The sequence below is a fragment of the Salmo salar genome, chromosome 09 (genome assembly GCF_965601325.2).
Source record: "Salmo salar chromosome 09, fSalSal1, whole genome shotgun sequence".
Taxonomy (NCBI): Eukaryota; Metazoa; Chordata; class Actinopteri; order Salmoniformes; family Salmonidae; genus Salmo; species Salmo salar.
Genome location: NC_138299.1, coordinates 24,435,837 through 24,450,459, shown reverse-complemented (window position 1 = coordinate 24,450,459; position 14,623 = coordinate 24,435,837). Strand labels below are relative to the sequence as shown.

The 14,623-nt window shown below is 43.5% G+C and overlaps 1 protein-coding gene across 1 annotated transcript in view; it reads right to left on the bottom strand.

The window, feature by feature from the left end:
- LOC106610998 (BTB/POZ domain-containing protein 7) overlaps nucleotides 1–14,623 on the bottom strand; it is a 48,078-nt gene that overhangs the window by 13,078 nt on the left and 20,377 nt on the right. The window contains exons 2-3 of the mRNA XM_082955672.1: nucleotides 8,901–9,133; nucleotides 6,156–7,292 (exon numbers count right to left, since the gene is read on the bottom strand). Coding sequence (XP_082811798.1) covers nucleotides 6,156–7,292; nucleotides 8,901–8,982 — 1,219 coding nt within the window. The 5' untranslated portion in view covers nucleotides 8,983–9,133. The remainder of the gene's footprint in view (nucleotides 1–6,155; nucleotides 7,293–8,900; nucleotides 9,134–14,623) is intronic.

Genomic DNA, 14,623 nt, shown 5'->3' with positions numbered 1-14,623 from the left:
GTTTGTCAAATATCTGCCATGCTAGAGCTGCCCCGGTCAACTGTAAGGAGCAACAACGGCTCAGCCACAAAGTGGTAGGCCACACAAGCTCACAGAACGGGACTGCCGTGTAAAAAGTGTCTGTCCTCGATTGCAACACTCACTACCGAGTTCCAAACTGCCTCTGGAAGCAGCGTCAGCACAATAACTGTTTGTCGGGAGCTTCATGAAATGGGTTTCCATGGCTGAGCAGCTGCACACAAGCCTAAGATTACCATGCGCAATGACAAGCGTCGGCTGGAGTGGTGTAAAGCTCGCTGCCATTGGACTCTGGAGCAGTAGAAACGCGTTCTCTGGAGTGATGAATCACACTTCAACATCTGGCACGCCAACGGACAAATCTGGGTTTGGCAGATGCCAGGAGAACGCTACCAGCCCAAATCCATAGTGCCAACTGTAAAGTTTGGTGGAGGAGAAATAATGGTCTGGGGCTGTTTTTCATGGTTCAGGCTAGGCCCCTTAGTTCCAGTAAAAGGGAATCTTAATGCTACAGCATACAATGACATTCTAGACGATTCTGTGCTTCCAACTTTGTGGCAACAGTTTGGGGAAGGCCCTTTTCTGTTTCAGCATAACAATGCCCCTGTGCACAAAGCAAGGTCCATATAGAAATGGTTTGTCGAGATCGGTGGAAGAACTTGACAGGCATGCGCAGAGCCCTGACCACAACCCCATCGAACACCTTTGGGATGAATTGGAACGCTAACAGCGAGCCAGGCCTAATTGCCCAACCTCACTAATGCTCATGTGGCTGAACGGAAGCAAGTCCCCGCAGCAATGTTCCAACATCTGGTGGAAAGCCTTTCCAGAAGAGTGGAGGATGTTAGAGCAGCAAAGGGGGAACCAACTCCATATTTATGCCCATGATTTTGGAATGAGATGTTCGACGAGCAGGTGTCCACATACTTTTCATCATGTAATATATATATATATATTATATATATATATATATATACATACATATATATATATTATATATATATATATATATATATACATATATATATATACAGCCCTGTACCGTAAAACTTAAATTAAACGCTGAGTCTCAAATAGCTGCCTGTCCCATTTAATAGCTGGGTAATGGCACACATTTCATCAAATAAATGCCAGTTTCAAATAAACGGCATGTCTAAATTAATTGTTTACGAGGCTACCATGAATTATCATTAATTATTTTATGAGGTTTAATGTTTTCGCCAGTAGGAAACTGTTATCCATTATCCACAGCTGAGAAAAACTAGCTAACTGGCAAGCATAAAAACAGTCAACATCTTCGGAGTACAGACCCTAGTTGGACTCGCAGTCCGCATGGTTATATTCGTGGTGTGGGGGGGTTTAGGGTCATGAAATATTGTGTATATGAAGGGCAGGTGGGTGGTGGGTGGGCGGGCGGGCGGGTTGAATAAAAGAGAAAACAATAACTTACAAAATCCATAAATGTATCATTCTTGTGCCATTTATATCTATAGGCTACATTAATGTTTTTCTTTCATTATCTTTTATTAGTGCATAAGCCTAAGCTTTAAGACCTATCTGTACGCGTGCCAAATAGCCTACACGCCAATCTGTACGCGTGCCAAATAGCCTACACGCCAATCTGTACGCGTGCCAAATAGCCTATACGCCAATCTGTACGCGTGCCAAATAGCCTACATGCCAATCTGTACGCGTGCCAAATTGCCTACACGCCAATCTGTACGCGTGCCAAATAGCCTACACGCCAATCTGTACGCGTGCCAAATGGCCTACATGCCAATCTGTACGCGTGCCAAATCGCCTATACGCCAATCTGTACGCGTGCCAAATAGCCTACACGCCAATCTGTACGCGTGCCAAATAGCCTAATGCTTTTGGGGACGGGCAGAAAAAGTCGATACACAGGGGCAATGTCGAAGTTCAATAAGAGAAAATCTGCAAAATGGAGAGTTGAAAATAAAGAGAAGGGACGGCCAGGAAAGTAATGTTTGGGAAAGATTTGGTAAAAGAGGATGATAGTAGTGCCGGCTGTGTTATATGTGATGATTGTGAGGCTCTATACAAATTCCACAGTCACAAGACGGGACTTTAAATAAGCCTATGGCATGTCAAGGGAACTGTAGCCTACTGTTCAGATGGGTTAAATGGAAACTGAAATCTGGACACTGACAGTAGATCTGTAACCTCTCGCAGTCTTAATATTAACTCCTACAGAATTAAACATTTCTTGCAGTAAAATTATAAACCAGATGTAGACAAATTTTGACTTGGGAACAGGAGTGGAGAAATATGATTTCTTTCTTTCAGCATCTTGAGAGAATGTGAATGTGCAGTTAGATACCATCTGTGGGGGTGCTATCTTTATCAGAATCATACAAGCTGATTGTATTTCCACCACATAAAATAGGCATCAAAGCCAAACTGAAATCTGATCAGTTTTCACAGCTTCCTATTTCCTTACAACCGGTCAAACTGATGTCATTTGGACATTTTGCACAGAAAATCTTTCCAGTCTTTTTTTTTGTTATTGCATTTCTCCACGGTCCATAAACGTCTTTGCTCCGTGAAAGAAGCAGAGATGACAGAGACAACTTTACCAATGTCAACTAGATTAAAGCCTTCATTCTATCATTTATGACATTATTCTGGTGAGTAAGGGTTTATTTAGTCTTCTAGGGCAACAGATAATGACAGAGGAGAAGCTGCATGTATCTAATTACAGACATGTTGACTAACAAATAGCCTACAAAAATGTCAGAAATTATATAACAGAAACATATCTAAAGGACCGTCCACACCAAGGACGAGAACCATTTGTAATGCATCAGTGCAACAATGTTATGGCCAAAGTGATCACACCAACGCACTCTCTCTCTCCTTAACGTTCCCTGACAGTTCCTTTGGCCGAGGCCTATTTTACATTCAGCAATTTGCAAGAGCAAGCGTGTTTCTCTACATGAAAAGGCTATTAGGCCTACTATAAAAAAAGCTCAAAATAAATGTCCTATGTCCTTTTGTAGCCTATAGCTTTTCCTGAGATTTCACATGAAGAGGAATATCGGAGTGGCTTGCATAGCCTATAGCCTATTATGCACAGGAACAGCTGGATATGTGTAGCTGAAGTAAGAAGCTAAATATTACCTAGATAATTGTATTTATTTATTTTACCTTTATTTAACTAGGCAAGTCAGTTAAGAACAAATTCTAGTTTTCAATGAAATTCTAGGAACAGTGGGTTAACTTCCTTGTTCAGGGGCAGAATGACAGATTTTTTACCTTGTCAGCTGGGGGATTTGATCTTGCAACCTTTTGGATAGTAGTTCAACACTCTAACCACTAGGCCTACGTTGAGACAATAACATTATTCTACCTAGGCTACAACAACACACTGCAATGAGGAAAGTATTATTGTTATCACGTGAGTACACAATTATTGTCTAGGGCTGTAAACTGCAATGATGTAGGCTAATTTGAATAACTGCTCAAACGTCCTGTTTTGAATGCTTCATGCCAAAAAAACTGCATATGGCCTAGCCCTGATTATGCACCCATGTGGATCAGTTTGGTTCTATTCTCGACAGTTTACAAGTTCCAGAAAGGTACATTAGCAGGCTACTCATATGGTGTACTTTGATCACACCATCGTGTGCTCTCTCTCCTTTAAAACTCCCCTACTTTACATTCAGCAAGCTGAAATCTCTCCTTGATAGGCTAATAGTAAATAAACTGCTTGAATTAAATGTACAACAAGCTATTGTAGTCTAGCTTTTCCTGGGACTCCAAGTGTTAGGAGGAATAGCTGTAGCTGAGAAGCGGTGCGTAACTGCGCAAAGAGAACTGTGAAGACAGACTACCCACTAGGCACAGACGTCAGTTCAACTAATGTGAATTCAACTAACGTGAACTTTAAAAAAAAGTCACCATGTCATTGGATTTAGGTTAAAAGTTAGGTGTAAAAATTACAAAATGCCCTTATGTTGATAACTTTTTGCAAATCCAATCAGTTTTCCACGTTGATTTAATGTCATCACATTGTTTTGGTTGAAATGACTTGGTAACGTCGATTCAACCAGTTTTGCCCAGTTGGTAGAGATGTGTAGCATAAGTTAGAAGTGTATGCAACCCATCATTCATTAGCTAAATATTAGGCCTAATACTGCAGTGAATAGCCTACACCCAATGGATTTACACAGTGAAATAGATATTTTTACATCAGATTATGAAATGACAGGTAGCCTAGGATAGTGTGCTCCCTAGGCTGCGCTCCCAGTCCCTGCAGGCACGCAGTTCGGAAATCTCCCCAATTGATTAAACTTGTTGGGGACAAGAAAATGATGACACCTAGGCTATAACAACACAATGCAATAATGCATTTTATAAATAATTCTATTCTAGGCTGTAAACTACAGTGAATTTGTCCTTTCAATATCTGCTAAAAATCCCTGAGTTTTAAATGCATGTTTCATTCCGAAATAATAATAATCTAGTTTTGGCCTGATTTGGCAACCACTTGGATCAGTAATGGGTATTTTCTCGACAGCTAAGGTACAGAAAGGCACATCATTCTCCCAAGTCGTACTATAATTCATGTGGCCACCAATATGCTCACACATGCCCAGTTATTCAGGCAAGCTTAGCGTGCGCTCTGCCTTCTCTCCTCTCTGAGCAGCCTTACGCACCTAGACCGCTTCAATAGAACGCGTTTTTGATCGGTTGTCAATATTTTATAGTCAAAGGGACAGGGAAAAAATACAAATCACTCTGAAAGTGATACAAACGATACTGTCGTTATCGTTTTCCACTCTTTTTGTAGTTATCGTTGTAGTCTGAACGCTCCTGTTCACTTGAATTTGAACACATTTTATTTTCTGATTCGTTATAGTGACCGTTATTGTTATCGTCCTTGGTATGGACGGCCCTTAAAATCAGACATAAAAAAAGTGCACCCCCGTCAAAAAATCTTTCACTTTCTATATTAGCGGGTTAGGGTCGGTTGCAGGCCTCAGATTTTCACTTTTTCACATATAGTCGAGCGGTTGCGGACGGGTTATTAGCAATTGCGGATGGGTTATTAGCAATTGAGGGCGGGTGTGGGTGAACAAACGGCTGTCTCAAGCACCACTAACAGACCCCCAGAAATCGTCTGATCACCCTCTAGTGGTGAAAGTAAGAACTGCCAAACATGAACAGTCAAAGAGGAGAATAATTATTTTATTTTTTCGTGACAGAATAATAATTATCTCGAGACAGAGGCATACCGAGACAAAATAAACAGGACAGTGTGTAAATGATAAATTAGTGCAGGAAATTAACACATTTATTAAAAGGCTGGAAGCAAATGCTGGAATTAAACAATTAACTATACAAATGAGCAAAAGCTGTGTGCATTAAGGAAATAGGCACCTGGCTCAAATAGAAGCCTGTCTCTAATGTTGTGTTCAGTGATTGAAGCAAATAAACACATGGGCTATTGATTTAAGTTTTATGGTATATCTTCTTGTAAATTATTATTTTGGATAAAAAACATCTAAAACTAGATAGAAATACGTTGAAATTATAATGGCCTGCAAATTGATTTTGATGAACAAATCGGTCCCCCAAAACAATCTGTGCAGCCCTCCACCAAAATTATTTCCTAATCTTGGGTTATAGGGATGGATGGGCATGGATGGATCAATTGAGATAGCTTTTTCAGTTGTGCCAATGCCCAGTCTACATTAAAGCCTTGATGTTGGCACACACTCCTGTCCTGCTAACCTATGATAGATTTCAGCATGCAGAGACGCAGTTATATGAGGATATCCATCCCCAGTCAGACCCATACTGTCACAGAGCTAAGGGCAATATCATATGGACTCCCATGCCATTAAAATAACACTCCTAGCATGACAGATTGACATTCAAATTCATAACGCAGCCCATTTGTTAACCTTAGCAGACCCGATTTAAAAGGATAAAAAGCATCAAAGTATATTCTCACTGGCTGCTACAGGCAGCCTCCCAGACTACCATTCATCCTCATATACTGGACAGATTATAAAGGGATCTGGGATTAACTCAACATGTACCGCCAGGTTGAATGTAAACACCAGCTCTCTACTGAGAACCATTCATTCATGGTTGATACTGTAGCTTACCTTGTGCCAGCATGCTGAACTCAAGGAAGAGGGCGATGTGGTAGAGCTCCATGGCCTCCTCAGTGCAGTTGCTGGCTCCTCCCCTGCCCCCGGCCACCAGGACCTGCACCTCCCCCAGGCTCCCGGCCGAGGGGCTCCCCCTCATCACCAGCCCCAGCTCCACCAAGTCTGTATACATGCAGTGCAGGATGACCTGCACGTACTTTCGCGGGATGATGGACTCATCCAGCACGATGCGTGTGGGTGTCTGGAGTGTGCGCTCAGTCATCTCCTCCCCCGTGCGGATGCGCCGCTGCAGAAGGTTCCGGAAAAAGGGTGAGCGGGCCGAAAGCACGGCCTTGTGGGCCCTCAGGTCCTCATCTGGGGAGCCCAGCCCCCCACCGCCCCCTGTGGCCACGCCCCCTCCAGTCCCCCCACTGCTGTAAGCCTCCACCAGCTCCGCGTCCGAGGAGAAGCTGAGCAGGGCATCATAGTAACACATGTAGTCAAACAGCCCTCTCATGTCTGCCTCCAGGGAGTTGGGCGTGCCAAACTCCTCGCTCAGCTGCACCAGCACGTCCACGTTCTGCAGCCTGGTGTCCTCCGCCCCGCCCACCCCAAACTCCCCCGTGTACAGGTAGTGCAGCAGTGCAGAGAACATGGGCACGTCAATGCCTGCCGTCTCTATGTCCATGAGGACCTCGGCACCGTACCCCGGGGAGGAGGACAGCAGGGTCTTGAAGAACGGACAGCGGGCAGCCAGCACAGCGCGGTGGGCGGGGAAACAGGTGTCCTGGAAGATGAGGTCCAAGTCGGTGCAGTACTTGTGCTGGTAGAGGGCAGACAGGTCACGCTGCAGGCTGGGTGCCTCGGCCCGTGCCAGGCTGGCATGGAAGCTTAGCTCCTTGAGGGAGGATGTGCCCTCGTACTCCTCCACCAGGGCGTTGGCATCACGCACATCCCACCCCGACAGAAGCTCCCGCATCAAGCGGGCATGGTCGGCAGAACGGCTGGACTTACGGCGCTTGATGAACCTCCTCTTGAGGGTGGCCAGGCCCAGGCTCTTCTTCTTCCTGTCATGGGGCTTGTCGTGACCCTGCTCCAGGCTGTACAGCTTGGACTCCCAGCCATAGCCCTGCTGGGAGTATGACGACGTCCCTGCAACACATAACATAACACAGAGGTCAGCTGGTTCAAATGTTGTGGTTGTTTTCTGAAATGGGAAAGAAGTCAGGTCAGGATTTTATTAATATGATACACGAATCTTGTTTTTCCACAGCTGTTTTATAAATGCAGTCAAATCCTCGGGCTTGATATTATTCAGTTTGCCTGTTCTATTCTGAAATCATGACCATATGAAACCCAAGCGGTATTTCCTCCTAGGCTGGTCATTTGACCTGGCAGTCTAGACACTCTCCTCTAACTCCCCCATAGCGTGCTTGGCACTCCCTTGATCTAGTGGCCCAGTCTCATTTCACAGATAATTCAACTGTCTGTGTCAAGGAACAGGCCATCATTGTCAAAATTCCATCAGATGTCATCACAAGCATCAATAAAGTTGACTTTGATTAACGCATGGATGGAATTAGAGGACAACAGCAAGTAGAACATGGACTACAACGTTTTGGATTGTCAGTCTGGGGTAGGAAAGTCCCCCCTCCTCTGTAGTCTTATGGAATACACTTGTCCAGCCATACACAAATGAACTACCCCTAATAGCAGTGATGTTTGGCTGGAGAGAGGGGACTCTTGCGTCAGAGGCAGCACTGCCAAATAGAAAAGTCTCTCTATGGCCTTCCTTCCCTGAACATCCATCACAGTGACCCACATAGCAGTCATTCTAATACTGTGAATCATCCTCCATCTATGCCTGCACAGCAGCGACTTCAGCTTACAACCAACAACCCTTAGAACTGGAAACAACATCAGTTTATTTCTGAAATCTACAGGGCTTTCAGTGTCAATCAAATCTCCCTGAGCTTGGACCTACTGTATGTCTCTAGGACTACGGACAAGAAAGGCGTAACTGGAAAATGAATATAAAAGCCTGGGGTTTTCCTTAAGCAGACATTGATTGAATCCAAAACTGTCTCAAAAAGCCTATAAAATATGAGTAAATTCATAAGCAGCCACTCATAAATGGCCATCAATAAGGCCTAGAAAATGAATGAGGGATTGATGCTTGGAGTCTGAAATGGAAATGAACATAGAGGCAGCGGTGGATGCCTGAGCAGGTCTCTGCCAGAGAGAATAAAACTAATAGAATGCAGCTTGTACACTTCCAACAAACCAGACACGGATGGCTTCAACTTCATAAGTCAAGAAAATAAAGATGACTGACAGAACTCGATTTGTAAAAACTACAGCCTAAATCAGTTGCTGGAACTGAAAAGATCAACTCCAACCAACCCCCCTCCACAATGACTTGCACATTCCTGTATCGCAGTGAAGGCTGCTGAGGGGAGAACGGCCCATAATAATGGCCGGAACGGCGCAAATGGAATGGCATCAAACACCTGGAAACCATGTGATTGATGTATTTGATACCATTCCACAGATTCCGATAGTCATTACCACGAGCCCGTTCTCCCCAATCAAGGTGACACCAACCTCCTGCGCTGTATCATGCATCATATTTTAAGCATATCGTTTATCTATGTTCATATCCTTGCCACGAGGGTCTGTTCTGGACACTGATGATATGTCCCACTGAGGACTTTGAAGATACATACAATATTACGGTAAAGTAAGAACATTGAAACTTACCTATGAAGGTCTGTTGTGTCTGTGTGTTTCCCCCTGTACGAGGCGAGCATGAGTGCGGGTAGCTGGATGCATTAGCACCCATCGTCACTCTTCTTCACTTGTTGTTCCGGGATCTCCGCTCCTGCATCTTCATTCTGCCCAGGAGAAGTGCTTAGTACCTCAGCCGTCGGCTCTCTCTCTCAGGTCCTGGTCCTCTGGAGCCTCTTTAGACACCCAAGCCCAGCCTGCCATGCCTGAGAGGGGGAGAGGAGAGGGAGCAGGGGGGTTAGCCATGGAGTGATTGGATTGTTTTGAGTAACTCTGTTACTGAGTAACGTGCCATGGGGATTAAGGCCTGATGAAATTGGTCTGTTTGAATTGTATTAGTCAATGCATAACCATACATCCTGTTACTTCGACTGATCTCAACCCGCCATTGTTAAAAAATAACAAATATATACAGTATTTTTCAGATAGAGGATGAAAATTCCTTTTGAAAATCATATCATTAACTTCTGTATGTGCTGTATATGTGCAAAGGCTAATATGAAAAATAAAAATGTTGATTTTATGTTATATCTTCATCTCGGGCACTTTCTCTTCCTGCCCCTCACAAAATGTTGACTCGCGCAGGCAATAAATGCAATACAGATGTATGGCGATCTTTGTGGGGAACCAGCCCTGTCCAGCCCACCTCTTTTAAACCAAAAGCCCCGTACAAAGCCCAGCTCAACCCCTCTCTGCAGCCGCAGCCTCAGCATTAGCCCCAAGTTGCCCCTGCAACCAACCTCACTCGATCTGTTAGACATACAGTACCTAGTGAGTCTACAGACCCCTCGCACAGTTGTCACATTTCACTGCCTTAAAACAAAATCTAAAAAGGATTCAATTAGATCTTTTCCCTACAGAGCTATGATCTGCTCCACATTTTCAGTGAAAGAAAAAGTATAGATTTTCTTTAAATTAATAAAAAACAAGGATCGCTTGATTGCGTATGTCTTCACACCCCCAAAGTTAATACTTTGTGGAAGCACATTTGTCAGCAATTAAAGCTGAAAATGAATAAGAGACTACCAACTCTGCACAACTCAAAATTGCTGAAGCTCAGTACATTTGGTTGGGAATCATTTAAGGGCAGCAATATTTAAACCTTTTCACTGATTTTCAACCAGCTTTAAGTCAGGACTGAGACTGGACCCCTCAGGAACGCTCAACAACTCTTGGACATTCTGGTCTTTGGCATTAAAATGTGTGTAATTGTCTCACTGAAAAATAAAAACTCTCATCCAGGGTTAGGTATTCAGAAGACTAAGGCAGGTTTTCCTCTAACCTTTTACCTGGGCTTTGCTCCTTTCATAGTTATTTTAATAAATAAATAAATAAATTACTGCCTAATGTGAGAGAACCGACATGTAACTAGCTAGCTAGGTAAAGTAAACTCACCCCATTCCGTACAAATGTGCGCAACCGTGACATTCAAACGAGGCTGCAAAGAAAACTAATGGGACTGTAGCGACTGTGTTGACTTCAAAATCTGGGGTGTGAACTAAGTTTCTATTCAAGCGTTGATCGACATGGTAATGGCTCTATAGTATTGGAGAAAAGTTGAAAACAACTGACCCTCTGTTACATCGTGACATGTCATGCCGTAACGTACAGCACGTGTAAAGCAACTATTTCTCTCTTACAATCTCTCTCCACCAGGTGTAGCCCTTCTCTCATCGTTTAAAAACAAGAAACGGACAGTGACGGGGGTAATGGGGGATACCTTGTCAATGTTTACTTCTGAAGATCACTTTAGCACCGCCCTAAAAACCCGATTCAAATTCGACACAAACCTTCAAATAGGTATGTAATGACACATTATATAAACTCTTTATAGTGTTTTATTTACATTTTAGAGGCGATAAATTGGACAGATCAAGTGAAAGAAATACGTTTTCCCACACGACATCTCTCCTTCTCGCTATCAAGCATTAGTTTCGCTTCCCCAACCATCATTTTTAAAAAGACCCAGCGGCGCTCATTGTCTTCTTGAATTATGCAGAAACCGGCAGCGTGGAGGTCATGTTATTGATTTTGTTGGAAAGGGGAGAAATTGTGCTTTACAATGGTATTGACATTACAATTGATCTGAAAGTATTATGTTTTTGGGGCGCTAAAATAAGGTCAATTGTACGGACCAAGGCGATGTACAAAAGTGAGTGAGTTTACGTTAAACAATGAACCATGATCCCAACTCATGACGTTACTACCCTGCATGAATCTGCAGGTAGCTAACCAACCAGGTTTAATGTTAGCTAGCTAACATACGAATAATAATACAATACACGTAACGTTAGCTAGTGAGCCAGCTAACTAACGTTAGCTAGTTAGCTAACAATACACTTTAACTTGAAATGACTGTCAAAATTAGAAATGTGTAATATCTGAAAATATAGCTAGCTAGACTATCTTACCCATATACATCATGGATGGACGCCTCTCGATGTCACGAATGCCATGGTTGCCCTTAGTGTGAAGATGTAATCTGGAGACAGGTGTTTTCTCCATCTCCTTAGCTATCATACTCTAATTCCACTGATTAAAAAACTCGGTCCTCCAGAATGTGGAGAGCAACACTAATGCAGTTCTACTACGCAAAAAAAAAAATTTGTGCTTCGAACTCATCTCACGGCATGTCCAGCCCACTCATTATCTCAGCCAATCATGGCTAGTGGGAAGGTTGCGGTCGTTTTCTGTGGCTAAACCAACCAGTCTCGTAATTTAACAATTTGATTCGTATTTACAGATGGCATACAAGTCTGTTATTAAGGCACGTACAAGTTCACATGTTCCAGAAGGCATTTCTGCCAAAAAACGCATTTTGATTTGAAAAGAAAGGTTACATACAAATGGCTGTCCTGTGAAGTAGTGACCCGCGACATATGCCTAGTTTCCTGAAACGAATCACACATTTCTAAAAAACAGTTTTTGCTTTCTCATTATGGGGTATAGTGTGTAGATTGATGAGGGAAAAAAACAATTGAATTATTTTTAGAATGAGGCTGTAACGTAACAAAATATGGAAAATGTTAAGGGGTCTGAATACTTTCTGGCGTCATTGTGTATGTTGCCCTAAGAGTTGTGCAAAGTTGGTAGAATCTTATTCAAAACTATTTACAGCTGTAATTGCTGACAAAGCTGCTTCCACCAAGTATTAACTCTGGGGTGTGAAGACATTACCATTCATTTTAAGCATTTCTATACTTTTTCTTTCACTTTGAAAATGTGGAGCAGGTTGTGTAGATATGGAGGAAAAAAATCTAATTGAATCCCTTTTTAGATGTAATTTTAAGGCAGCAAAATGACAACTGTGCAAGAGGTGTGTAGACTTTCGCTAGGCACTGTAGCTCCTCCATTGACCAAACCTGGACCTAACCCTACTTTGAACTGTGGTTGACAGCAGTTTGAGATCTGAAATATGAAGTAAACCATCTGCAAGTCTTTATGTCTGTTGGCAAGTACAAGTCACGGTGGTCTGCTACTGGTCTGCTACTGTCAGTTTTCAAACAATAAATGGGGATTTCCATAGAAAAGGACCAATTAGCACCAATATGTGGAGCATGGCCGGTCCTTGCTGTTCTGCCGCCCTAGGCGAGACCAAAAGATGCAGCCCCCTCACAAAACTACAATAGTCCCCCAGTAAGCAAAATGACATTGAAAAGACGTCTAAAATACGTATTTTCCAGACTTTGAGTTACGATTAAATTAACGTTCTGAATGAAAGGTGAAAATATATTTTCCGGATGTTTAAAATACATATTTTCAAGGATGTTGAAGAGGCATCTTTTCTGGACATTGAAGAATACGTATTTTCCAGACGATGAAAATATGTATTTTCTGGATGTTGAAATCAAGCTAATTTTTGGTTCTGAATTCAAAAGAAGTAATTTAAGAATGTGTCAGGAGTTCACCTAGGGGTCATGATTGGGGATGTACCAAATTATGTATTACAATAATTGATTATGCTTATGTTGTATTAATAGAAGGAGTGGGGTTATAAGACCCCTCCCTCTTTACATTTATAGGGTCCTAGACTACAGATGAACAATATATACTGCTCAAAAAAATAAAGGGAACACTTAAACAACACAATGTAACTCCAAGTCAATCACACTTCTGTGAAATCAAACTGTCCACTTAGGAAGCAACACTGATTGACAATAAATTTCACATGCTGTTGTGCAAATGGAATAGACAACAGGTGGAAATTATAGGCAATTAGCAAGACACCCCCAATAAAGGAGTGGTTCTGCAGGTGGTAACCACAGACCACTCTGAGTTCCTATGCTTCCTGGCTGATGTTTTGGTCACTTTTGAATGCTGGCGGTGCTTTCACTCTAGTGGTAGCATGAGAAGGAGTCTACAACCCACACAAGTGGCTCAGGTAGTGCAGCTCATCCAGGATGGCACATCAATGCGAGCTGTGGCAAGAAGGTTTGCTGTGTCTGTCAGCGTAGTGTCCAGAGCATGGAGGCGCTACCAGGAGACAGGCCAGTACATCAGGAGACGTGGAGGAGGCCGTAGGAGGGCAACAACCCAGCAGCAGGACCGCTACCTCCGCCTTTGTGCAAGGAGGAGCAGGAGGAGCACTGCCAGAGCCCTGCAAAATGACCTCCAGCAGGCCACAAATGTGCATGTGTCTGCTTAAATGGTCAGAAACAGACTCCATGAGGGTGGTATGAGGGCCCGACGTCCACAGGTGGGGGTTGTGCTTACAGCCCAACACCTTGCAGGACGTTTGGCATTTGCCAGAGAACACCAAGATTGGTAAATTCGCCACTGGCGCCCTGTGCTCTTCACAGATGAAAGCAGGTTCACACTGAGCATATGTGACAGACGTGACAGTCTGGAGACGCCGTGGAGAACGTCCTGCTGCCTGCAACATCCTCCAGCATGACCGGTTTGGTGGTGGGTCAGTCATGGTGTGGGGTGGCATTTCTTTGGGGGGCCGCACAGCCCTCCATGTGCTCGCCAGAGGTAGCCTGACTGCCATCAGGTACCGAGATGAGATCCTCAGACCCCTTGTGAGACCATATGCTGGTGCGGTTGACCCTGGGTTCCTCCTAATGCAAGACAATGCTAGACCTCATGTGGCTGGAGTGTGTCAGCAGTTCCTGCAAGAGGAAGGCATTGATGCTATGGACTGGCCCGCCCGTTCCCCAGACCTGAATCCAATTGAGCACATCTGGGACATCATGTCTCGCTCCATCCACCAACGCCACGTTGCACCACCGACTGTCCAGGAGTTGGCGGATGCTTTAGTCCAGGTCTGGGAGGAGATCCCTCAGGAGACCATCCGCCACCTCATCAGGAGCATACCCAGGCGTTGTAGGGAGGTCATACAGGCACGTGGAGGCCACACACACTACTGAGCCTCATTTTGACTTGTTTTAAGGACATTACATCAAAGTTGGATCAGCCTGTAGTGTGGTTTTCCACTTTAATTTTGAGTGTGACTCCAAATCCAGACCTCCATGGGTTGATAAATTGGATTTCCATTGATTATTTTTGTGTGATTTTGTTGTTAGCACATTCAACTATGTAAAGAAAAAAGTATTTAATAAGATTATTTCATTCATTCAGATCTAGGATGTGTTATTTTAGTGTTCCCTTTATTTTTTTGAGCAGTGTATATACATTATGAGGTTTTAATATTGTTCCACAGTTGTTTTCTATTTCTCTCTCTCTCTGCCTCTTAT